Genomic DNA, 26,913 nt, shown 5'->3' with positions numbered 1-26,913 from the left:
ACTAATCTTTGGCCATCCAACAAGTATTAGACAACCTGCCTCCGACAAACTTCTCTTCCTGCCCCTTGTCCCTTTTCTGTCCCATGCTACTTCTCATCACTGATCTTCCATCTCAACTCTCCTTCCTCTTATTTTTGGGTCATTGATTCAGGTAGCTCTTTTACATTTTTTTGCCATGGAGTTCATGGAGAATGCAGAGTACAATAGTACTCTCAGGAAAATACATGCACATGTGCTTCGGGGTGCAAGAAATACAAAATGAACTGCATCGTATTCTAATAACAGAAGGGTTGGGCCTCAGTTTTTTTCCCCAGTTGACAGAATGAGGGGTTGCTTGCTACCTTCTCTCACTGATGGGTTATCTTTCCAGTTTTCTCTTAGACCAGTGACTCAGTTTTGATAGCTACCTTAAGTGTTTTGTATTGTTTTGGCAAAAAGGAACTTATTTTTTTCCTAATTCATTTTTATCTGTCATCGGACTTGAACTCAGGCCCTGGGCACTGCCCCTGAGCACTTTCTGCCACTTTGAGCTATAGCTGCACTTTTGGTTTTCCAATGGTTAATTGGAGATAAGAGTCTCATGGGTTTTCCTGCTTGGGCTGGTTTTAAGCCACGGCCCTCAGATCTCAGACTCCTGAATAGCTAGGATGACAGGTATGAGCCACCAGCACCTGGCTTCCTTATGTTTTAATAAGCTGCAGAAAAACAAACCATAAGACTGAAGTACATAACCCACTCAAAGCATCTGTAATGTAAATAAGTAAGCAAAGTCATCAAGTTTGCCACACAATTACCCGAGAAAAGTAGGAATCTAGGAAATTCATGTTTATGGACCCATCGGCATAATCCTTCATGGTTCCTCCAGTGGAACGCCTTGTTCTCATGGTTCCTGACATTCCTAATGGGCAGGGGCCAAGTCCAGAAGCTTCTCCAAATCCTCCAGTAGCTCCAGATCCAGTGGCTGCTCCCAGCTTGGTGGTTAGTTCCATTCCAGAACCTCCTTCCATCACTGTCCCGCCAGCATATGTGTTGGTGCAAATGTCTAAAAACAGGGAAGAAAATTCTCTGACATCACATGCTGTAAGCTGTAATTTAAAACAAACAAACAACACAAAACAAAATCTTTGGACTAGGAACCAGTAGCTAATGCCTACTTTGGAGGCTGAGATCTGAGGATCACTGTTTGAAGCCAGCCCAGACAGAAAAGTCCAAGAGTGTTTTTATCTACAATTAATGAGCAAAAAGTCAGAAGTGGAGCTGTGGCTCAAAGTGGAGTGCCAACCTTGAGCGAAAAAGCTAAAGGACAGTGCCCAGGCTCTGAATTTAACAACAAACAACAAAACCCAATCTTTGTTGCCCATGAAAACTAGTATTTAAAGCTATTATATTGGAGAAAATAAAATTATATATGTAATCACCTCCTATATCTACTCAGAAGAGCTCTAAAAATATACTAAAATACATATTTAGAAAGGAAACCATAAACATATAAATACAGAATCTCTACAGCTGTGCAAAGCATGTAGGCTAAGGTCTGTGCACTCATATTAAAAATAAAATTATAATTGGGCAGTCATATTGACTCAGGATGGGCACCAAAGAGAAAACCCATGTAATATTTATTTTCATACAAGTTAGTAGATACTAATTTTGTGCCACAGCATAGAGAACATTTAATGAATTATGACTATTTTTCCTATTAATTTCATATCACACTTTCATAGATTACATTTTCTAGACTATTTTGAGTATAGTTTGTACTATGACATTATACTGGGAGAAGCAAATAATGATTATGATAGTTGATAAAGGTGGTTACATATCTGGAGAAATCTTTTGCAGATTTTGTAACCTAGACATTAAAGACAATCTATTGATTAGTATAGAATTAAATAAAGATTTGTTATTCCTTCTTGATCCTCTAGGTTATGGTGTAGTTGTACCATTGAGATGATATGAATAAAATGGTAGCTTGGTAAAACTGAAGAAATAATGAAATTTACGAATTTATGAAATTTACATCAGTGACCATGCCTCATTGTGACCTAATGTAAAAATTTGTCATTGAAGTCAGAGCAGAATCCTGTTATTCCTGGTAAAGAAGAAGATCACAGGGCTGAGAATTTGCACACATGAGACTGACCCCAAACATGTCTAATGTTAACAAAGGACAACCTACAGTCTATATATACATATATATGTATGTATATATATACACACACACATACATACACATACATGTATCCTTCAGTTTAGTAAAGTTTGGGAAAATACATAATAAATCCTTAGATATTAAAAATTGTGGCATCAGTGATAATGTATTGACTAATGTCATGGAATTGACTAATGTACAAATCTTAGGTCATCTCACCTCCATTTTAGTAGCAGTAGCTCCCATTGTGTGCACATAATATAGACATTATTACAAACATCATTTTGAATGCTTCTTCTTTTGGACTATATGTCCTTTAATCCACCATTGCATTTAACAAAAAATTTGATGTTTACTCACCAGAACTTTCTATAAAATCTGCTCCATTGGTTGTGATTGGTGGCACACAGATATTTGTCATTTCCTATAAATTGTGTTAAAAAAAAGAAGTAAATTTTAAGGAGAGCTGGGTTTTATTGCACTACAGGTGACACAGTCCTTTGCAAATCACACCATTAAAAGAAGGCCAGATTCTTACAGAAACTACAGTTTTTAGGATTTTTTTTTTACAGCTAAGAGGCCTCATAATTGATAGCATTGAATGTCCCCTGAAGATCATGGAGTATATTCTTTTTGCACTCCAAAACTCCTTTTCCTATCTCAGTACAAATCTTGTTTCTCTCTACATAATTGCACTAAATAGTTTACAAACTAGATCCTCACCTTGTCTTCAGGTTGGGCTCCTTCAATTCCCCACTGATGAATTGTGCCTTCAGAACCATCAGGAACTGGTACAAAACCACCTGTCGCACCCCCAATGGGACCTGACCCACAATCACAGGTCAGCAGCAGAAGAGGGGCCACTAGAGAAAAGCAAGGCAGAATATCAGAACGTTTGAGTCAGTTAGAAATTGCTTAGCCTAACAATCAGCAGCAGCATTACAAAGACACAATATTTTAAATCCTTAAGGATGTTTCCTCATGAAAAACATAACGAATCGCTACAAAATTTAGTAGAAAAAAACAAAATTTAGTAAATGAAGTACACTAAATTTTCATAGGATTGTGAAATGGAAGGATGCAGGTGAGGTAGTTCTGATGTAGGTGTGTTGTAACTTACAATAGGCACCACTTGGTGAGTGATAACAGAGATTGCTAAGTTCCTCACTTCTTTGTCTTAATATTGTATTTGTTTATACATATGGGAGGCTTTATATATTGTGTCAGGAAGAAGAACAGAAGACAAAAATTTTATGTGGATAATATTTCACTTACCTGGTCTTTAATCATTCTTAGTTCTGTAAATAGAATTAGACAACAAACTAGGGAGATGACCTAATCAGTGTCTATCAATACATTGCTTAAAAAAAATTATAAGATTTTCTATGTTAGCTTCTCTAAGTCCTTTACTGAAATACTTTGGCCACTCATTGCTTAATTACAAAGAGACTACCAAATTAGTCTCCACAATGTCTTCACTTTCAACCTCTTTAGCTTCTGAAGGCCATGCGATTTGTAACATGCAGTAAGAGTTATCTGGTGTTGGTTAATGCTGTTACATTTTAGAAACAACTCTCCTGTTTTTTGAAAAATACTATATTCTCTTTTTAAATACTACATTCTACTCAACCAAGGTTCAGACAGATGGTACCCCTGTTCCTGTAGCCTTCTATAATACTCCTTTTACTATAGTTTTATTATGATATATTTTTTCCCATGTTGAGCATTTAAATTTGTAAACTGGATGAAAACCAGAATCAACTTCCCCTTTCAGGTAGAAACTAACATAGGGACTTACTTATAAGAACTGGAACTATTTTTTTTTAAATGAGATCAGAAGCTGAAGCTTTGGTCATCAACTTCAAAACCATCATTTTGACTATGAACATGATGGACAATAGGTAGAGTCTTCCTCATCTCATTCTCTACCTCTAGGTTCTCTTGTGGTGCTAATTTGAAATGTCTACCCGTTTGCTTTACTTTGATCTTATTGTTGAGATGCCATTTCTCCCTAGCTTTGCCTGAAGGATGATTGTGGATCATGGGCAGCACACTGTCCTGCAGATTTTCCACCTCCATTGTCATGGAGTGTCACACTGGTGTACTCACACAGCAACAGCAAGAGCCCCAGAAGGATCAAGCCAATAGCAGCAGGCCCCAGTCTCCAGGTTGATGGGTTCCTAAGTTCTCTGCTTGGGTCTGCTTTTCCACAAGCACCTCTTTCATCACACTGACATACTGTCAGAGTCAAGCTTTCTGGCATCTCACACTGCCTGTGCTGATTGTCGGTAACCACAAGAGGAACTGTGTACACTCCAGGGGAGATCTGTTGCTGGGCTCTGAGCAGTGCTGAGGTGTCTGTAAGAAACAGGCATACAAATCATCAATAGGATATGATAGTTTTTGTTTTGGTGGTTTGTGTGTATATGCGGAGTATGCATGAAATTGTGATCCTACAGGACCAAACTCAGCACTCATACATGTTAGACAAGCACTCAAACCACTGAGCTACATCTATGGTCATATTTTGCTTTTAGAAATCACTGTCACAAATAGCAGAGGTGATGTGGTCTGAGGTTTGGTTGGGTCTTACCTGTGTATGTTCTGCTTCTCCTTCTCTCTAACCCATTCATACTTACTAGTCTTCTCCAGGAAGATTAGTCCTGCACTACTTTTCTCACAAAAGAGAGCAGGATGTGGACATTATATAAACACCAGCCCCCCTGTCCTGTCTCTCTGACCTTTCCAGTCTCCTGGAACTGTACCAGTTCTCAGCCCCCTGTGATCCTCTGGTGCATGCCTTCCTTGAGTTCCATGTTATTGCATCCGAGTGATCAACATTGAGTTTCAGCTTTGGCTGCTTTTACCTTACCTGTTCCCTTCAGTTCTCTCCTAGAACCTGTGGGTCTGTTCAGTGGGTTTACTGTGGTGAAGTCTGTTGTGTATCTAACATCTGAGCATCAATTATTCTCTACTCACCATTGCTACATGGTTTCTTTCCATGTGAGATTTCTACAGCAGGGCGGGGTCATTTAAATCATTCATGACCTCAGCATTCAACATTCAACATTTAACATTGTGCCTTGCCCACCCAGGCCTATCTTGGTTCGTGTAAGCTAGATCCATACCCTGGCCTGATCCTCTGATCTTCAGCAGCCTCCTCCTTGGCAGTCTAGCTGGTGAATTCATTTGGAGCCTAATGTTACACGTATGACTTGTAGTCAGACCCTTAACTGGGGTTAAAAAGGCCCAAGTGCAGAAAGCTACTGAGAACACATTTTCTTTGGTGACTCTGGCAGTGGCTGACACCTACAACTGCAGGATACCAAGGGATACAACCATGATAGGAAGTAAAATTGATGGAGAAAAGATTTGAAAGTGAGTACATTTAAAGGGAGATTTTTTTATTGAGTATGTAAAACTTCTGAGAAAGCATTGAAAATGGAACATGAGCATGGTAACAGGAGAAAAGGATTAGCTCTTCGCCTTTGACAGACTAGTTGGCACTTCCTAGGATCCTCTGCAGTCCTACGTCTCTAGGGATTTAAGTTCACTTTGTTAAGAAAAGATCATGTAGCTGGGTGATAGTGCTCATGCATATAGTTCTAACTACATAAGAGGCTGAGATGTGAGGATTGTAGTTTAAAGCCAACCTCGGTAGGAAAGTCTGTGAGACTCTTCTCTCCAATGAACTGCTAAAACAAGCCAGAAGTACAACTGTGGTTCAAGTGAGAGCTCTAATCTTGAGCAGAAAAGCTCAGGGACAGTGTGCCCAGGCCCTGAGTTCAAGCTCCAGGACCTCATAGAAAGAAGAAAAAGGAAAAGGAGGAAAAGGAAGAAGAGGAATAGGAAAGAAAGAAGTATGTGTATGTATATATAGACAACTCTGATTAAATAGACCCCTGACTCTCTTTTATTCTCCTACCACAGATGAAGAAATAAACTTATTCAAAACATAAAACTCATTAAATGAATCAGATAAAAACATTATATGCTGTGACATTATACCATAACTTTCCTTTTCTCTCTCTTTTGAATGAAAAGGAATTCCTATAGCCTGGATCGCATCTTTATTACAAAGATTTTTTCCCCCCAATTATTCTTAGGGAGGACCTCTTCTCAAATGAGTTTTCTCATGCTTCTGGAGATAGGAAAAAGAGGCACATTTCATTTATGGAAGCTAATTGACCCTTGCTCACCATTGAGTGTTGTGATACTCCATATAGCTGGCAACTTTACAGGCTGTTCCTCCAGGGAGAATGTGTAGGGGCCGCTGTATTTACTCCTGTCAAGGGTTCTAGCTGAGACAGTCACAGAAGGTAATGAACTGCAAATTTCTTGCTTTTCCAGGACTACTGATGGGCAGTTTTCATTATAACTGGGTACTTCCACATACACTGTGCCTGTAGAAGTTTTACCTGTATTTTCTGTAAGAAAACAAAGTAATAAGCTCACTTCTCACTGAAAAGTAAGGCTTAAAAAGTAAAAACACAGGGCTGGGAAGGTGGCTCAGTGGTAGAGCGCTTGCCTTGCATGCTCGAGGCCCTGGGTTCGATTCCTCAGCACCACATAAGCAAAAAGAAAAAAGCCGGAAGTGGCACTGTGGCTGAAGTGGTAGAGCGCTAGCCTTGAGCTGAAGAGCTGAGGGACAGCGCCCAGGCCCAGAGTTCAGGCCCACGACCGGGCCCAAAAAAAAAAAGTAAAAACACAGTTTTTCTTTTTTCTTTTTTTTTTTTAAAGACAGGGTCTATGTAGCTCCAGCTGGTGTCAAATTCCTGGACTCAAATGATTCTCCTGCCTTAGAATTTCCAGTAGCTAATACTGTAAGTGTGCTACTGTGCCTTCTGAGTTTTATTTTCTTATTGACAAGTTAAGTGCATCTTCTCATAAGAATCAGGAGCTTTTCTTAGAAGTAAAGATGTCACACTATTTCTGTAATTTGTAAAAACCAAATTGAAATGACCAGATGGCTGGTTACCTTTAATTAGTAGCATTACCTATTAACTTAATATCCTTGAGATCATGACCTATAAGGGTGGCCTGATTCAATGATTATAAATGAAACGAATACAAAAATAATAGTTTTTAAAGCTATGTTCATCTCATCTGTAATCATTGTGTGATTTTTTTTATTCCTAAAATTTAAAAGCCATCGTACATGGAATAAACAGTTATTTATATTTATTACTCAAGACATAAATATTTATTGGAGGAAAAAATTTAATGTTGGCAGACAATAAAATAACATTAATTTCTCAGAACTGGAGTGGTGTTTTTTTTTTGTGTTTGTTTGTTTTTTGTTTTTGTTTGTCATGGGGCCTGAACTCTGGGCCTGGGCACTGTTCCTCAGCTCTTCATCTCAAGGATAGCGCTCTACCACTTGAGCCACAGCACCACTTCTGGCTTTTTCTGCTTATGTGGTGCTGAGGAATAGAACCCAGGGACTCATGCATGCAAGGCAATCACTCTACCACTGAGCCACCTTCCCAGCCCAGAACTGGAGTTTTGACTCATTTCTATTGTTTATGCTTTAGAGGGTTAAACATTTTTTTCCCCAAATTGTAATGGTTCCTGTTCTTTTTGTGTTTTGTTTCTTTTTTGGTGTTTAGGATGGAGCACAAATTAATCTTAAATTGGGGGAAGTACAGGCACTCAATGAATATTATTTTAAAACATTCTAGAAGAGGAAATTGTTCAATAATATGTATACAAGATGTCTATTAGCAGCTCATAAAGAGACCTTACATTTAATATTACTTTTCCTGATTGGCGCTTTGTAGGAATTTTTACTGATATCACAGAATTCAAATAGGAATTCTTTTGGATTAAAATATACCACTGCCACAAAACTACAGTAATCTGTAGGGATTATGAAGAGTCCTCTGCTGCTTAAACTCTAATGAAAAGTTGGAATTCCAAGTCTTGTTCTAGGTTAACTTACCTCAAACTTGAGGCCCCCAAGCCCATGAGATAATGATCTTCATTGAGGAATATTATGAAATAGTTGTCGAGTCATAAATAAATACTAACTGGAGTAAAATTTCTCAAAAAGTCATTGAAAAGTTTCTTACCATCTATGGCTAGAATCTCAGCGGTGATAGTTCTGTTAACTATGAAAGTAGAATCTCGATCAATGTTTTTGACAAATTTGATTTCAGCAGTTTTTGGATCAATAATAAGTAAACCACCATCGTTTCGACCCATGATATATCTGTTATATAATAGAAAAGAAGTTTTCTTTCAAATATAGCATGCCATATATTTGATGAAAATGACCTTTTATATTTAACATAATTATACTCAGTATTAGACCTTGAAACATGTGCTTACCAAAACACCAGAAAACTGATAGGACATGGACAGAACATATTTCATAATACGCATGTAAAATTGGTTACCTAATTTTCTGCTCTGTGCAATAAAATAGAACACCTTGGATCTCCATGAAATAGCCATTACCTTGATCGATGCTCTTATATTTAATATATTTTAATTTTACATATTTCATATATCTATGTTTTTATTTTTTGTATATGTATATTCCTTGGGCTTATTTGTTTTATCTGATTAAATATAGTCTTTTGTTGAACTTCTAACCCATTGTAAGACTCAGCTGGAAGATTGTGTAAAGATCTTTCTTAACAGGCTAAAGTACCTTAAATTTTGGATGTTATTTTGCTCATAGCACAGTTTATTCTAAAGCTTACCCACATGTGTCTTCTTATGCTGTCTACTTCTTTGTCTTCATTACCTTTGCATGTCTATTACTAACACTTAACTGTCTATCTTGTAATAACTTATATATCAAAATTACCCCACAGAATAATTAGTTGCCATCAAAATAGTCTTACCTGACAGATGTGGCAGCTTTACCAGTTTCCTCATCGATGGCTTGATATGCTCCCAGGGTATAACCAATCAATTTTTTAGCACTTATGCCTTTTTGCACAGTGAATGTCTTAGAAGTAGGACGGAATGAGATTCCTTCTTTTACATTTATGACTTGAATTGTGACTGGAGTGGACTGTACTTGATACTTGGAGATGATTGACTGGTGAAATTCAGCTTTGTTTCGGACCGCAATACTAAATTGCATGCGTTGGGCTTGTTCATAATCGAGAGCCTAGAATAAAATTAAAGTAGCAAGAAGAAACTGTCACAAATAGGCAATCTGGCAAAATAAGTATAGGACAGGGAAGATATAATGAATGTATCTCTTTATTCCTACAGAGCAAAATGACAGTCTCAGTATTACTATGACTTGAAAGTGTTGTAAGGTTGAGACAGAGAAAACTTAAATTCTTAACTCATGAGATGTCACATGGGTAACTGATGTCTACAAAGTGAGAACTTCCTTTTTAGACTAACAAAACACCATAATAACATCTTTAGTCTGTGAGGTACAGTGGAAAAAATCCAAATTTGCTTTGATAACACGATTTAAATTTTGGTTCTGGTATTCAAAATCTATGTGACTCAGGGTACAATTTCTCTTAGTTTAATTTCTCTTAGCCTCAACTTTCCACTTTTAAAACCAAATTTTACATCAATGACTTCTTGTAAGGACAGAATAAATTAAGTCCCATGATGAATTGCTCTAAGTAGCAGCCATGGTTATTCACAAAATACCCATTGGCTTCATGTGTAATAATGCCATTTGTGACATAAATAAAATTTCTAGGTGTAGAGGCAAACTGTCTGACCTGTTGCAACAATGAGAAGTACAAGTTGTCATGTCGAAAACGACCTTTACAACTTGGGAGGGGGGAGGATTGGGTGGGGGGGAGGATGGGAAGGGATGGGAAGGGTAAACAAAGGAGGAGGCTACAATGCTTGATAAGAAATGTACTCACTATCTTGCCCATGTAATTGTAACCCCTCTGTACAGTATTTTCACAATAAAAAAATAGAAAAAAATATCTCTATATAGCAATGATTGGGTGTCCCAACTCTTTCTAGACCACATTTAAGTAGTTTTGTATGATAATGTTTGATTGTCTCATTACAGTGGCCCAAATGGAGAAGCCTGAGGAATCTCAGATTAACTTTTGTTTGCAGGATGATATAAAAAGAAATGCTACTTTTGTTATGTATACTCATAACTAAAAATAAAACTGAAGCAAGAGATCTAGATTTGAGTTTGAACTTGTCAGTTACTGGCTTCAAGTGCTCTGCATTTTCCAGTAGAAGAGAATGATGTGTGAACAGGTAACTAGAAGATGAAAGGTTAAGGGACAAAGAGATTATATTCTACTTGTGAATGTGAGAGATTACTTCTACTTGGGGAATTAGGGAAGAGTTCTGAGGGGTTCAGAACTGAGTGTTGAAGGAGGCTGTGGAAAAATTATCCAAGCAGAAATAAAAGCAGTTGATAGGGAATGGAGTGGGTGTACTATTATGGGGGGGGTGGTTCATCATGGTGGGCAGCAGGGGGTAGCCACCCTGACTGCATATTAGAGTCATCTAGGGAAATTTTAAAGCCACTGCTGTCAAGGGCCTTTCTACACGCCAGTGTTGAAAAAGTGAATTTGATTAAGCCAAGTAATGTGTTTGTTTTCTTATGTTGAAATATCATGTATATTGGGGTGTGTGTGTGTGTGTGTGTGTGTGTGTGTGTGTGTGTGTGTGTGTGTGATTGTGTATGTATGTGTTGACTATGGAAAGTGTGATAGTTTGAAAGAAAATAATAGGTTAAGGTAAGTTGTTGTTTAGCTAATGAACTATATTAATAAAAAATTCTTTCTACTTTGATGTGTTTTATTTAATGCAGCATTGTTATTATTAACAACATCTCTCTGTAGCAATGATAGGTTGAGTTAACATAGACTATATTATTAATATAAATATGATATAATATAAACACAAATATATAAATACATATGTTTATATATTAGCAGTGAAGGAAACTCACTTACCTTCACTACTTTCAAGATGCCTTCATTAGTTCTGGGATCAGTTTCTATTTCAAACCAGTTCCCTTCATTTCCAGAGGTAAAGAAATATACAGCCAGCCAATTGTCTGTGTATTCTTCATCCCAGTCTGTTACTTTAAATCGAAGTAACTCAGAATTTAAAGTATTTTCCTGGATATTTGCTGAATACTGAAAAAGACATAGACAGAACGTAAGACTCAATGCTAGGTTTTTACCCTAAAGGGACTGGGCTGATTTTCATTGGTATCAGCTATTACTTTTCAAGTCATGTATTGACTTCCTGCTGGCTTCTGTTTTCAAAAAGCGAATTATTTTTGTTAAAAGCAAATATCTGAAAATATCTTAGAGGCCAACAAGTAGGCAAATACCAAACCAGGAGGGACAACGGATATACCTGAGAGTCTGTAAGCATTGGAAAGTTATCGTTGACATCTTTCACTTTAATACTGCATTCACATTGGGTTGATAGTCCTTCTCCATCTTTATCTGCACCACTCACAACCAGATGGTAGCTGCTAACTTGCTAAATTTGGAGAGAAAAAAAGGGAAAATTACTATTTTCCCTAGCATATCCACTACTGTTTCTATGAATAAGGTAACATGTGATGTTAGTTGTTCATGACAAAGGGGAAGTATGGGGTTCTGGATGATGGGGTGGGAGTCTTCAAAGGCTAGAACAAGCTTTCTCTTTTGTAAACTTTGGAAAGCAAAGATGCATTGTTAGATAACAAAAAAATGAGCAATGAGCCAAGCATTGGTGGCCCATGTCTGTAATCCTAGCTTTAATCCTAGGAGTTGGATATCTGAGTGTGAAGGTTGGAAGCCAGATGTGGCCCAAGTGCTAGAGTGTCAGGCTTGAGAAAAAAATAAAAGTTCAAGGACAGCACCCAGGGTCTCTGAGTTCAAGCCGAAGGACTGGTGCATGCAAGTGCGCACACACACACACACACACACACACACACACACACACAAAGCAATGATTATCAGGAAATAATTGAAGACTGATGTAAAGCGCTTTCCTGCTAGTCTATTGGGAAAAAATAACATGGCATGTGATGTGGCTGCTTGTGCTGGTGGAGACTGATGGCAGTGATGGAAAGTGGTAGGGAGAAGAGAAAGGGGATTGATTGGTGGTTTGGAAACAAGAGGTAAAATTAAAGTAGGAATCTAGAAAAAAGATCTGACATTACAAAAGGCTTCATATTAGAGAGAAATTTCTTCTGTAGCACTGATCAAGATGCATTGTATTCATAAACTGACATGTTGAATTGCAGCCTTTTTGTATACTTCTTAAAGATAATTAAAAAAATAAAAAACCCCTTAGAACAAAGGAGTTTAAAGATACCAAAAATGTAAATGATAATAAAAACAAAAAATGAAAAGACATTTCTAGAGCCAGGTGCTGGTGGTTCACACCTGTAATCCTAATTACTCAAGAGACTGAGATCTGAAGATCATGATTCAGAGCCAGCCTGGATAAGAAGAAGACTCTTGTCTCCAATTAATCAGCAAAAACCTGGAAATGGAGCTGTGTCTCAAGGAGTGGAATGCTAGCCTTGGGCAAAAATAGCTCAAGGACAGTGCTCAGGCCCTGAGTTCAAGCCCCATGACCATCAACACCAATAACAACAACAAAAAGAAATTTCTCCTTCCTTGTAAGAAACATCCTTTCCTCTGTGGCCTGAGGAAATCATCACAGCACAGTTTATCAATGTCTTTGACTCTGCCACTTTACCTTCCACGAGTATGTGCAGGGTACAGTGATTGTGCAGCATGCAAACCCAAAGGCTTACCCACCACCATCACACACAGAAAGGCAGGGTCTCCCTAGAGGGGTCCAGGTGAGACCTGGCAGCCTCTGTTCCTTTCTGCTTTTGTTCTCAGGTAAAATGGAGATTCCTCTTTGCAGTTTCTTACAATAAAACCTTTCAGTTTCCAATGTTTCCACATGATTTGCTTTACCTCTCGATCAAGCGAGCTGGTGAGGGTGCGGACTTCTCCAGTGTTTCTGCTTATGAGGAACATGGGCATGCCTCCAGGCTCCTGGGAGACGATTTTGAAGGCAATTTTAGAGTTCAAATGGTTTGGTTCATCTGCATCAGTGGCATTTAATATCATCACCAGTGAGTCTAGGAGTACAGGAAAATGTTTGTTAAAGAATGGGTGAAGATTGATGTAGTGTTTGCATTAAACATTCCACAAAGTTTCAGGGTTGAATATTTTTTTAAAATGTCTTCCAGCTAGCTACATATGTTTTCGAATACAATAGATATCACTGTGTTCTCTTCTGGTCTCTCTCAACCAGATAGAATTTGAAGACTTCCATATCAAAATCCTCCAGCTCTCCTTAAGCCTTGGTGTAATCCTTGGTATACCTTTCTTTAATATTCTTCTGATGATCATTTTTATAAGGGTATGAGTATATGTGTGTGTACATATATATACATATATATGTATATATATACATATATATGTCCTTTTTACTCTTAAAAATACCTCAGTCATTCATCTAGGCTATTTAAGGGCATGTCTTCAAGAGCTTTGCAATGACTTCATGTAGCTTGTATATACACAGAACAAGGTACTATCAATTTAGCAATAAAACTATAATTTAGACATACCATGTGGACATTTCACAAATTTTAGAAAGGGAAATAAGTTACATTATCTTCATAGCTTTTTTTTTTAAAAAAGAAACCAATGGAATATGCTTATAAAAATGATAGGCTCTGATGAATATTTGTAATTAAAAAACAGATGAATCAGAAGTAGTAGGTACCTAAAAATACTTACTTGAAGCACTGTTTTCTTCTATTTCCCCCATGAATATGGTTTGGGAAAACACTGGAGGATTATCATTGACATCTAAAATTCTGACAGTTAGTATAAGTGGTTTCTCTACATCTTGTCCCAAGGCATTCAGTGCACGACATGTGATCTAGAATCAGAGGTAAAAAGTTAATTACTACTGCATAAACTAAGTTTGCATAATATTAAAATTCATGGAATTAAGACCTCTGCTGACATATACAACATAGAGCTTCTGTGCAAAGGAGAAAGCTACTCCTTACAATGGCCAGGTTCTCATTCTTGAGAACAATGAGAACAATGGTTCTCATTCTTGTCACACTGGAAGTTGTCCCTTCTTCCAGGCTGGTGTATCTCATGCCAGATGAAGCTCTTAGTAAGTTGTATGCTGGTTCTAGGCCCTCTTTTGTATACCTTCCTGATATATTACTTCAGAAGTACTGAGCATCATTGAAAACTCTTCGTAGAAGAATTACTATTGATGGATTGACTTGTGTACCCTTTTCTTTTTGAATTCACCAGTAGTGCAGGCCCCTCCCTCATCATGGAGTCCAAAGAAAAAAGGATATTGAAGACATAGACTCACCAGGAAGCTTGGGGTTACTTCTCGATCAACTATGGCTGTGATGTTAATGTCACCAGTGTTTGGATCGACAACAAAGATTCCAAAAGGGGGCTGATCAATTCCTACTCCAGAAATGCGGTAGGTGATTCTCTGGGTTGCTTGGAAATCTGAAGTGATCTGCAACCAAAAATATCCACCGTGATCCTCACCCAGGTGCCTCTGCCTGGAGTCTAAAGTTACCTTTTCACTTGATCGAGTTTTTCTATCATTGTGTCATTGCTTTTCCTTGCTGTTCTCAGTATCCTAAGTTGCTAGGATTATACCTTTGAGGTACATAGCAAAATTGACTAATATGCTTCTTCCATTTCACAACTCTAGAGGTTATTATTCCTCTGTCTTTTTTATTTCTCACTTTTATAGTGCGATTATGGTATTTCTTGTTGGAGCTGTTTTGTTTATTTGTTGTATGGACTTCGCTGTACACATTTAGCTAATTAGAATTGCTTTCCTTTCCTTTTCTTCCTTCCTTCCTTCCTTCCTTCCTCCCTCCCTCCCTCCCTCCCTCCCTCCCTCCCTCCCTTCCTTCCTTCCTTCCTTCCTTCCTTCCTTCCTTCCTTCCTTCCTTCCTTCCTTCCTTCCTTCATTCCTTCCTTCCTTCTTTCCTCCCTCCCTTCCTTCCTTCTTTCTTTTTTTCTTTTCTTTTTTTTTGGTTGGTTGTGGGGCTTGAACTCTGGGCCTGGGTGCTGTCCCTCAGCTCTTCAGCTGTGCTCAACCACTTGAGCCACAGCACACTTCCAGTTTTCTGCTGGTTTATTGGAGATAAGAGTCTCACAGACTTTTCTGCCCGGGCTGGCTTTGAACCCTGATCCTCAGATCTCAGCCTCCTGAGTAGCTAGGATTACAGGCATGAGTCACTGGTGCCTGGTGCTTTCTTATTTTTCAACTGACATGCAATCCATTTGTTCTAAAAACCCACCATTAACTACCAATAGATAGGATTTACCTTGGCAATTGGGTTTCTTTTGGAGTTGTCTTCTCTTTCTCTGCAGGGTTTTGCAAATTTCACCCATTCACGTTTGTATCTTCTTTTGGCTTGCTGCACTGCTGTCTCATCTCTTCCATGTTGTCCTTTTGTCTTATGTGAAAAGAGATTTCATCTTATTAGGCACATGAACGACAACTTTAGCATAGAATATTCATGGTAGACACCTGTGTTGAAAACTCTTTATGATTTAAGATATGCAAGACTGTTGATGATGAGGGTGCTCAGACTTTTTCAAGAAAGAAATATTAACATCTAAACTTATTACAAAGCTGTATGATTTTTTTATTTTGCCAGTACTGGGATTTGTACTTAGGGTCTTGTACTTGTTCAGTTTGCTTGCTCAGCTGGCACTTTTCCATGTGAGCCAAGCTGGAGGCCAGATTTTTGCTGGTTATTTTGGGGATGCAGTATTTTTGAACTTTTTTTCTTGTGCTGTCTTAGTATCTCAGCCTCTCTAGTAGCTAGGATTAAAAGAGTAAACCACTGGCATCCAGCTAAAGCTGTATGATTTATATTAGAATTTAATTATTAATTTGTTTCTTTTATTATATACTCTACAATATCTAACTATTCTGGGCATGTAGTATTTGATCCATTGATTTCTTTAAAGTAAGAAAGAATATATGAAATAAATTATAATACATTTCTAATGATAATTTTTTCTAAATATTATTGGATTGAATTTCAATTTCATATTTTACATTTAAATTATTAACTACTTTTAGACATTAAATACTTATTTTTCCCTAAATAGAATTTTAATATTGAAAACTAAGATTCTTTAATTACAAAATATATTTCATACTTTACCTGTACTTGAAATTCTCCATGAACCAACACGAATACCTGTGAATATTTAAATAGAATCAAATTAGAAGTGAGTTTTTCAAGGAAGTAGTAATATACATTCATTAAATGAAACCAAGTGAAATAAAAAAGGCTAAGACTTTCATTTTTCCAAGCTCATCCAGACCTATGTATCATCTTTTCCATCTTGTTCCTAACTGAATATATTCCCCTTTCTTCTTAAATCTGACTCCTCCTGTAAGACCCATTTACATTCCAGCAAGCCCCATGAAACTATCTTGACTGAAGCTCCTTTTCTGAGCTTGTACAGTTCATCTTCTATAAATTGCATATTTTATGCAATTTAACCTGTGATATTTTTCCATGATTATTTTTCCTGAGCATTTCATATGCATAAAAGTGTTTCTCTACCCTGCCCAGCAAATTGTAAACTGTCCAAGTCAGTGTTTTTATATTTTTTGTTATTCTTTCCCTCAGGAGGGAACAATCATGTTCTAATCTGTCAATCATGTGATCTGGAGAGAATTTGGCAGGAAAATGATTGTGAACAATAAAAGAATAATAATAGCAGCTGATTATGTGTTATGTGATTTCTATTAGTTTTCATTTGTATTTATCTTGTTTCATATCTCTGAAGGAAATTCTATTGTTAGAACTCCTGTTTTATGGCTGGTTGAGAGAATGGATACACAGGAGAACAAATACATTGCCAAGCTAGGAGCCCTGGGAGAGCCAGGATTTCAACCTCAGCAGCCTGACTCAGGGGCACACACATTACTTCTCCACTGGATTCTCATCAGGCTCGCAAAAAATAATTAGGGAAAAGAAAACCCAACAACCCTGGTAGTGGGAAGAGAGTTATAGGACTGTCATTTTAGCTTTGTATCTGTCTATAGGCTAGGGTTGCTCTGGAAACAATGTAGGCTTATTACATTGTTTATTTTCAAAGGGCATAATGAATAGGTGAATACAAGTCTGTACCAAAGGAGTAATTATGTTGGACATAGGGGGTCAGGGCCCTTGTGTTCAAAACATTTCAGCTGCTGAAGTTCTGATTTCCAAGTGTGTGTTCAAATTGCCATCATTCTAACATGTTTCAAAATGACTTTATAACATCACTAGTTTTTATTAGGCAATCCCATGAGTTACTTATGGAAGAAAAGACTAGAGCAAGGCACTAATTGAATAATTCCTTTCTCAGATCATAGGAACAACTTAGCCACACCTGAGGGGAGGGATGGGCTAGGTATGCTTCACTTTACGGGAAAACTGGAGTCATCCAGAAAATATGAATCATGTTTGTACTAGCTTTCCGGAATATGAGTTTTCCAATAGACATTGAAACACCATTTCTATTTTCCTGGATGCAAATAGAAATGAGGGAATTAATATAGACAACTGCTTCTGTTTTTTCCTCCAGCCATTTTATAGAATCAAAGTCCTTGAGAAGTTATTCATTCTATATATTTCCTCTTTCCTGTCTTAAAAAAAATCAGGCCACCAAGAATGCCTTTTAATTTTAGGAAATTGTGAAAATGTATGTGTCTGTATTATTGCATTTGTGGCATTTGACAAAAAACATTTCTGCATATCAGAATGCTCTTTAGATATTGAAATATGATCACAATCATATATCAATTAAAATAGCACTTGACAAAACACTTGTTATTTTAGCTAATAAGTACTCATGCAATATTTATGTTGGTCAAGTTGCTAATGTAATTATTTTGATCATGTCAAGCAAGTTTAAATTTTTAAAGTATTTTTTATTGTAAAGATGCTGTGCAGAGGGGTTACAGTTACATGAGCAAGGTAATGAGTACATTTCCTATGGAGCATTGTTGTCCCCTCCTTTGTTTTCCCTGTACTATCCCTTTCCTCCTCACGTCTCCAACTCCCGAGACCCAGGTTGTTTCAGCATTTTATTATTTACTTACCCCTCCCCAAATTAGAAAAATGTATATACAAGGTGCCGGGCACCATAATCAAATACATTGACAACAGGGTGTTTTTTTTTTGAGGAGGAGCAGGACAAGGTCTTGTTAAATTCTAGGTTGGCCTCAAACTCAGTCTTCCGGTCTCAATCTCCCCAGTGTGGAAATTAAGGCGTGTACCATGCCTAATGTAGCTTATACATTTTGAATGCCCATTTTGAAAGCGTTGACAGGATCAAACTACATTGGAATAGGTAGGAATGAGAAATATTAGATTAAAAGTAAATCTGACTTTAATTATAAGGAACACATGAAATAAAGCAATTTGACAGTCATATGTCCTATTTGCTCATCAAAGTTAAATTGGTTGTCCCAACAATTTTCCTATTGAGTATATTAGATAGTCAACAAACATCATTTAAAGATATAGGTAGCTAAACTTAAAAAAATCGTAATAATATGTGCAATTTTATTTGGTTCAGCTGGGATTTTGATCAGTGAGTGTTTCCCTAAACTTTAGGCTGGAAAGAAAAGTAGTAGACTATCCAGGGATTAGTTAGTGCAGCTGCCCACCCCAGGACCACTCTTCTCTAGTGTAGAATGGATACAGGGTAGATTTCACTGACTCTCCTCCAGAAAATTCATAGGCTGGGTCAGGAGATTTAAAAAATAATGTCATGAAAACATGTATTGGTAGTTTTGCTCCTATAGTTGATCAGATCTAATGATCCAATAGGTGAGAACACAGAGGTCCTTCAACATATGTTGGATGAATAAATTTCATAATGCACACTTCTGGAAAGACTGGTTTATTTTTTTCTGATTTCTCTCTATAGAGCTGATCTTTTGCTTACAATGGAATTATGTCTTAATAATCCCATTAAAAACTGAAACTATCAAAGACCTTGGAGTCAAAGCAGACACTCTGAAAACTTTACAGGATGGAATGGGAGAAACCCTAGGTCTCCTTGGCACAGACCGAAATTTTCTTACTAGAGACCCAGAAACACAACAAATCAAAGAAAGGTTGGACAAATAGGATTGCATGAAATTGCAGAGTTTCTGCATGGCAAAGGTCATAGCTAGAAAGATCAATAGAATGCCCACGGATTGGGAGAAGATCTTCACTAGCCATACAATGGACAAGGGTCTCATATTTAAAATATACCTGGCACTCAAAAAATTAAATCCCCCAACAACAAATCCTCAAAGAAACAACTGCCCAGTAAGTAAGTGGGCTAAAGACTTAAAGAGAAACTTCTCTGAAGAGGAAAGAAGGATGGCCAATAGACACATGAAGACATGCTCAACCTCCCTAGCCATAAAAGAAATGCAAATCAAAACAACATTGAGATACCACCTCACCCCAGTTAGAATGGCTAAAATCAAGAACAGATGCTGGAGGGAATGTGGACAGAAGGGAACCTTACTGCATTGTTGGTGGGAGTGTAAACTTGTTCAACCTTTTTGGAAAGTTGTATGGAGGTTTCTCAAAAGACTCCACATAGAGCTCGCCTATGACCCAGCAATCCCACTTTTGGGCATTACCCAAATGGTCACAAAAAGTCCATATTAAAGCTACCAGCACAACTATGTTTATTGCAGCATTATTTACCATAGCTAAGATATGGAACCAACCCAGATGACCCTCAGTAGATGAATGGATCAAGAAAATGTGGTGTATATACACAATGAAATTCTATACCTCCATCAGAAAGAATGACATTGCCCCATTTATTAGGAAATGGAAAGACTTGGAAAAAATTATATTAAGTGAAGTAAGCCAGGCCCAAAGAAACATAGGTCCCATGGTTTCCCTTATTTGCAATAACTAGTATATGTCTGAGACAAGCAGAAAAGGTCAGATGAGTTGATATTAGGTGAAATGAACCCCAAGATGAGTATTTAAATGTTTTTTTCTTTCATACGATTGTTTCTAACACATTTATAAGATGATTTCTTTGTTGCTTTGTATGTCCCTCCCCCACGGTATAACCCCTGCTTTCACTGTATTTGATGTTGGTATAATTTGTGGAGGGGAAGGGAAAAAACAAATTGTTTAAATAGGAATACAGGTGGACCCATTGCAACAATGAGATGTACAAGTTGTTATGTCGAAAAACAAACTTTACAACTTTAGTGGTGGGGGAGAAGATCGAGTTGGGACAGGTGGGGGGAGTATGGGAAGGGATGGGAAGGGGAAACAAAGGAGGAGGCAACAATGCTTGTTAAGAAATGTACTCATTATCTCGCCCATGTAATTGTAACCCATCTGTACAATATTTTAACAATTAAAAAAAAGAATGAACAGAAGGGCTGGGAAGGTGGCTCAGTGATAGAGTGCTTGCCTTACATGCAAAAAACAAAACAAAACAAAACTGAAACTACTGTTAAGTTGAATATGCACTCAATATATCTAACCTCCTGATATCATAGCTTTGCTTACCGAATTTAGAGTATTTACATCAGCCTACAGTTGGGGAAATAATTTAACACAAATCTGTTTCATAATAAAGAATGGCAACCTCATGCAATTTTCTGAGCTCTTCACTGGAAGTGAAAAACAGAACGGTGGTGTGGATATCCTTTTTCACCAGTGTAAGGTAAGAAAAATGCATAAGTCAAAACATAAATCAGGACCAATCTGTACTGAATTCTCAAGAGCCATCAAACATTAGGGTAAATTTTGAATTCATCAAGGCAAAGTCTTTAAATGACCAAAATTTTTATTTCTTTGATTACTTAGAAATTATTTAATTTGAGGAAATCCAATTTTCCATAACTAATTGTAGCATATACTCTATTAATATGGTGCTTAGTTAGCGATGCTAAGAATATGCCCCTGTTTATCCACAAGAGTTTTCTTTAAATGCTGGTCAAACCTGGTAATACCACATTGGACAGCCCATCACACATGACTGGAGAACAAATACTAAATTATTCTGCTCAATATATTCCCTGCTAAGAGTTTTGGCTAAACAAATGAGCAGGTTTAAAACATTATAGATGAGCCCTGGCCTTAGTAACTGCTTAATACATATAATTAATTATTTTAGAGTCCTGCAGATATAAAATCATGTCATCTGTAAGCAGTAATAATTTGACTTCTCAATTTGGGTGCATTTTATATCTTTATCTACTTTCTTTTGCTTTATTGTTCTGTCTAGGCTTTCTGATACTATAGTGAATGGGAGTAGGGGAAATGGACATCCTTAGCTTATTCCTGGTTTTAGAGGAAATGGCTTCAGTTTTTTATTTTGTTTTTTACCATTTAGTATGATATTGGCTGTAGGTTTCTCATATATAGCCTTTATTATGTTGAGATATCACCTTTGTGTTCCTAGTTTCTCAAGAACTTTTAACATAAAACAATGTTAGATTAAAAAAAAGAATGTTAGATTTCATTAAGGGATTTTGCTGTATCAGTTGGGATGATTGGGATGATCATGGGATTCATGTCCCTAATTCCATCAATGTGCTGTAGTACATATTTGGATTTATGTTTATTAAGCCAGCTTTGCATTTTTGGCAGGAAACCACTTCAGACAATTCACAGACAGTTTAACAAAATGAGTATCAGGAAGCTGAAAGAATATTGTTTGTTGGATAATGGAAGGGGATAGATGAATAAAATGGGAACAAGGGCAAATACAGCAAGAATATGGAATGTATATATGTGATCAAGGAAGTGGAAAATGGAAATGAGTCTGGGGAAGGAACAGATGGGAAGAAATGATGGAAGAGGTGACGGAACAGGAAGCCCTGGATACTTATATGGACACCTTAAACAACGGTTTTAAGTTCAGAAAAGATGAAATTTAAAAAGTCATTTCTATCATCAAGCAAAAAATGACAGAAGAATGTGGCATAAAAGAGCCACTGATAAATATGAAATGGCTTCTTATTGCTCATCACTGTCACATCAGAGCATTTTCTATCTTGAGGAAAGAAACAGTGCTTCCTCCCTTCACTGTGCAAATGCATAGGCAGTTCCTTGCACAACTGCAGGGGGCACTGCTCACTTGCATTTTGTGTGAGTATACCTATTAGAATTGTGCAATCACACAGCCTGACCAGCTGCACAGTAGTCCTGTAAGGACAAAATGAGTCTACTAGATTCAATTCTTTGTCATAGAGCAAGCAATTGGCTATGTAATTGCTATGTGATAAACTTCTCAAAGGCTAGCCCTCACCTCAAGCTATCCAATTGACTCTTTACTGGAAAAGAAGGACCAGAGACTAAGAGGTTTATGAGAAAACTCAAGAACCCTGACGGAGTGTTCTAGCTACAGATGAGAACCGGTTTCAGGTATAAAGCAAGTAGGAGTACTAATTGGTAGACGTAATTACATCTTCCCTCTCTGCTGCCCAAGTCAGGCAAGGCTGGGCAGTGCCCCCTTGGCAGGTTATCCTGACTTTAGCATGTTAGTTTTTACAGATGTTCTGTAGCATATTTATCTTTGTGCATTTATTAGCACTGGAAATAATTGTCTCATTGGTAAGAGAAGATACCTCAAAGATGTTCCTTTTCTTAAAATGACCATTTAGCTTATAACCCTTTCCTGAAAATTTAGCCTTGGGATGTTCTATAAAAAGTCAAATGAAGTATTCAGATTTTTTTTTCTTTCATACAATTGTTTCTAACATATTTATATGATGATTTCTATGTTGCTTTGTTTGTCCCTCCCCCACGGTATAACCCCTGCTTTCACTGTATTTGATGTTGGTATAATTTGTGGAGGGGAAGGAAAAAAACAAATTAAATAGGAATACAGGTGAACCCATTGCAACAATGAGATGTACAAGTCGTTATGTCAAAAACGAACTTTAAAAAAAAATGAACTTTACAACTTTGGGGGGGGGGGAGGATCAGGCGGAGGGAGATTGGGGGAGTACGGAAAGGGATGAGAAGGGGAAACAAAGAGGAGGCAACAATGCTTGATAAGAAATGAACTTGTTATCTTGCCCATGTAATTGTAACTCCTCTGTACGGTATTTTCACAATAAAAAATTTCAAAAAGATTAAAAAAAGAAGAAAGTATTTTCCACCATCTGTAAATTACTAACCAAAAAAAAAAAAAAGGCAAATGAAAACAGTTCTGCTATATTTAGAACATGATCTGCTCACAACTAGATATTTAAACTTCCTTTCCCCCTTCTATTACCCCCAACTTAAAAATTATGTTAAAAATATGAGTTCTAAACATCCCTATATATTTTATAACGAGCACAGTTTTATATAAGATAAAAGTATGAAATTACATGGCTCACTGTTCAAAGGCTTCTAGGAGTTGTTACATGACAAGATGAGTTTTGGGTTTTGTTAACTGTAAAATATTGAAGAATGATTTTCTTTGAAGACAGATTATTTTGAAAAGGTTAAATGTTTTAAGATTTATTTAGCCATACACCTTTTCCTAAAAATACTTCTTTCATTGGTGTGAAAATGTAACTGACAGGTGTTCCCTGTTCCCTTTTTTCAAATAACTATCTAGAAACTTCAACTGCTGAAATTCTGAGCTCCCAGTCTGCAAACCTATTATTTTCCTACATTCACCATTACATTCATTTAAAAGTAGTTCATTATTACTTTTTGACATACTCTGCCTCAAGAAAAGCATAGCTTATTTCTTGATTTATTAAAATCTGATGTCGGTGGTTGTAAAAGAGCAAGACATGATATTGAGAAGTAACCAAGAATCAAACCATGTGCCAGTCACTTATGCTTGTAATCCAAGCTATCCAGGAGGCTGAGATCCCATGGTTCAAAAACAGACTGGGCAGGAGAGACACCAATTGACAACCAAAAAAAGCCAAGGAATAGAGCAATGATTCAAGGACAGTGCCCAACCTTGAGTTTAATCCCTAGGATGGACATAAAACATCATCACATCATTGACATATTATATATGATAAGTATCAGGGTGTTACAAAGTACTTCATATTTCTAAAAAAAAGTTTTTTGCATGTATTGATGCTTCATTCTCACAATGGACAATTTAAGGATGTAAAGGCTGGAGTACAATTATTCTTTCTTGAGAGTTGTGGTCAGTAGGCCTTGAGTAAGTCAATGCTGCAGTTATAGATTTAAGTCTATGACTTTTCTATGACATCTTATTTTACTGAGCAACCCTTGTATGGGTCATTGGATGATGGAATTATTTCAAAACCTTCAGACACATCGTATGGCTTTCAATCCCTTTCCTTTAAGAAAAGATGTGCATTCTCATTAATGTTCCTGAGAACATTGGTCCCCCCCCGCCCCCCAAACCATGTCATTTCAAAACGACTAGGGTCTGGGAGGCTCTCCATTTCTGAAAGGATTTCATTGGTTTTCACAGAACACAGAACAGACTTTTAGGTTTCACCTCCTTATCACCTTTCCTTTTCATGTTTGAATTCTCCAATGCAAACCTTCATTCCAGTTTGACCAGTGGGTTCATTGTCCCTAAGCAAACACCATAATTATATCTGTCTTTGCTTGTGTTGGTCTGACAACCAAAGACCTCTTCTTCTGCCCATCTCTACTTATCAGATCTCTAATCTCACTAAATCCACAGAGCCTTATTTACCTACCTCACTCCTGACTAATACAGGCTTCAATTCATTAACATTAATTGCTGTGACCAGCATTGTCTAGCAGAAATATTATGAGAAGTAAAAAGTGACAACTGAGAATGGTCTCAAACTCAAAGTCCCCTTCAGTCATGAGGCCAAATTCTAAGTCTGTATAACAAATGATTCTTAAACTCTTGGCTGCATGACCCCAACTTCCTGAGCTTGGTCACTGGCATACATGTGGGTTAGCTGCCTGTAGTTCAGTTCAGAACTTCCTCTTCTGGAAAGTTACGAACAGCAATGTGGCTGTCACATTTCTCTTTATAATATCCTTGGGTCAAGTAAATCCACTTGATAAGCAAAACAGTTACACCGCCCTGATAGACACAAGTCTCAGAAAGAGAGTCACATCATATTTAAGCACTGACTGTTGAAGCAAGGTTGGGAAATTCTAAAGAACCTATCATTACCTTAGTGTTCAGAAACTTCAGTTATGTCATTTGATAGGCTGATTATCTTCATAAAAAAATAGATAACATTGTGACATATATTTCCTTAATAATGTGTTTAAGTTAAGGTAGTTTGTGACAACCAGGATCACGTTTTGCTCTTCAGATTCTACTTTTAGATCTATTTCTGTAAAACTATCCTAATTGACAGAAGAATTAACTCTTTTAAGACATGGCTTATAACGTTTTGTGCTTTCTTCTTCTCTACACATTTGCCTCAAAGCTTGGCTATAATTTGCACATGATACACATAAAAGTATTTTCTTAATGCACCTCTTGGACTTTTCTAGAGTCACAATTGCTTTGATCTTACTTCAGCAGGCTGAGTGTCTTAAAACATGTCAGGTATCAAGACTAGGCATGCAGAGGTGTTAGCTATAGGCTTAACAAGAAACATGTAATCTTGGAAAATATAAGTAGCTCTTCCTTAAGTGTTTTAGCTTGTGTGTTAAAAAAATGAGTAACAGCATTGCTTTGAAGAAAATGAAGGGGTTGTGAGGAAGAGAATCAGAGATTAACATTACTTAATTTGTTAACTAAAGAAATATAAAATGGTTACTTTAGAATCAATTTCTTTCTGGTTTGCTTTTCTCTGAGAATTATGACATTAAGAAGGGATAGGGGAGAATTCCCGAAGGGTGACACTGATCAGGACGCATTGTACTCATAAGCTGATATATTGAACTGAAACTACTTTGTACAACTACTGATATATAATGAAAAAAAATTAAACAACAAGAACAGAGAAATAATAGAAAGAGAAACCTGGAAATCTTTTCAACTTGGTTTCATATCTACTTCTGCTATACTCCTTTTGAAATTTCTAACAGGGATCCGGCAACCAGATCTAATCTTTTCTAACAAGGAAAGAAACAAGGGAAGTTTGTGCTTAGTAGAAAAAGACAAGACTTACGATTAGGATGACCAGAGCCCCTGTGGTTCTGGGGAAGAGCCAAGTCATTTTCTTTGGTTTCCCCAGGAGAACAAATCCAGGCAACCTGAAGCTCTTCTCCTGGGCGTCTGCATGTGATGTCTAAAATGTCCTTCCTGAGGAACGGCTGCTGCTGTGTACCAGAGGAATCTATGGGTAGCCTGTTGGGCGGTTCCTCCCCACCCTAAACCAAGGATTGGTCTTACCAGAAACACTTGCATCACTCCATCTGTCAGGTAAAAACTTAGACACACCTTAGTTCTTGCAGCAATGAAATCCTTTGTTGGAAGCTGAAAGGAAAGCTCACAGACTAAAGACAAAGTTGAATAGCAAGGGACTAGATGAATAATAATCTAATCATAACATGGGAGCACAAAGGCTGGCCCTGTCCATACCAAAAAAGAATCCCGTTGACTTCTTATGGTTCTAGCTGAAACTGAGAAGCAAAAGGAAACACCCAAAATTCCTCCACATGGACTTGGGGAAGAGCAATTCTGTTCAGCCTGAACATGTATGAGGGTAGATCTAAAGTTAATTTAAATATGTAATATACAACCACAAAGAAAATAGTCTCAAATTTCATTAAGTATTAATTCAGATTTTCAAAAAATCATTTGGATATAAAAATTAAAGTGTATAACCCCTCTGTACATCAACCTTACAATAAAAAA

At 37.2% G+C, this 26,913-nt stretch overlaps 1 protein-coding gene across 1 annotated transcript in view; it reads right to left on the bottom strand.

The window, feature by feature from the left end:
* Positions 1–26,616, bottom strand: part of Dsg3 (desmoglein 3) — a 28,055-nt gene extending 1,439 nt beyond the window's left edge. The window contains exons 1-15 of the mRNA XM_042675164.1: positions 26,225–26,616; positions 16,314–16,349; positions 15,462–15,593; positions 14,480–14,635; positions 13,879–14,023; positions 13,048–13,214; positions 11,480–11,608; positions 11,068–11,253; positions 9,004–9,275; positions 8,224–8,363; positions 6,352–6,579; positions 4,262–4,510; positions 2,876–3,015; positions 2,513–2,576; positions 795–1,042 (exon numbers count right to left, since the gene is read on the bottom strand). Of these exons, the coding sequence (XP_042531098.1) occupies positions 795–1,042; positions 2,513–2,576; positions 2,876–3,015; positions 4,262–4,510; positions 6,352–6,579; positions 8,224–8,363; positions 9,004–9,275; positions 11,068–11,253; positions 11,480–11,608; positions 13,048–13,214; positions 13,879–14,023; positions 14,480–14,635; positions 15,462–15,593; positions 16,314–16,349; positions 26,225–26,272 (2,340 nt within the window). The 5' untranslated portion in view covers positions 26,273–26,616. The remainder of the gene's footprint in view (positions 1–794; positions 1,043–2,512; positions 2,577–2,875; positions 3,016–4,261; positions 4,511–6,351; positions 6,580–8,223; positions 8,364–9,003; positions 9,276–11,067; positions 11,254–11,479; positions 11,609–13,047; positions 13,215–13,878; positions 14,024–14,479; positions 14,636–15,461; positions 15,594–16,313; positions 16,350–26,224) is intronic.
* Between the last annotated feature and the right edge of the window lie 297 nt (positions 26,617–26,913).

This window comes from Dipodomys spectabilis, unplaced genomic scaffold (assembly GCF_019054845.1).
Source record: "Dipodomys spectabilis isolate Male_0828 unplaced genomic scaffold, ASM1905484v1 ptg000024l, whole genome shotgun sequence".
In the NCBI taxonomy this organism is placed as follows: Eukaryota; Metazoa; Chordata; class Mammalia; order Rodentia; family Heteromyidae; genus Dipodomys; species Dipodomys spectabilis.
This window is presented reverse-complemented; position numbering and strand designations above follow the sequence as displayed.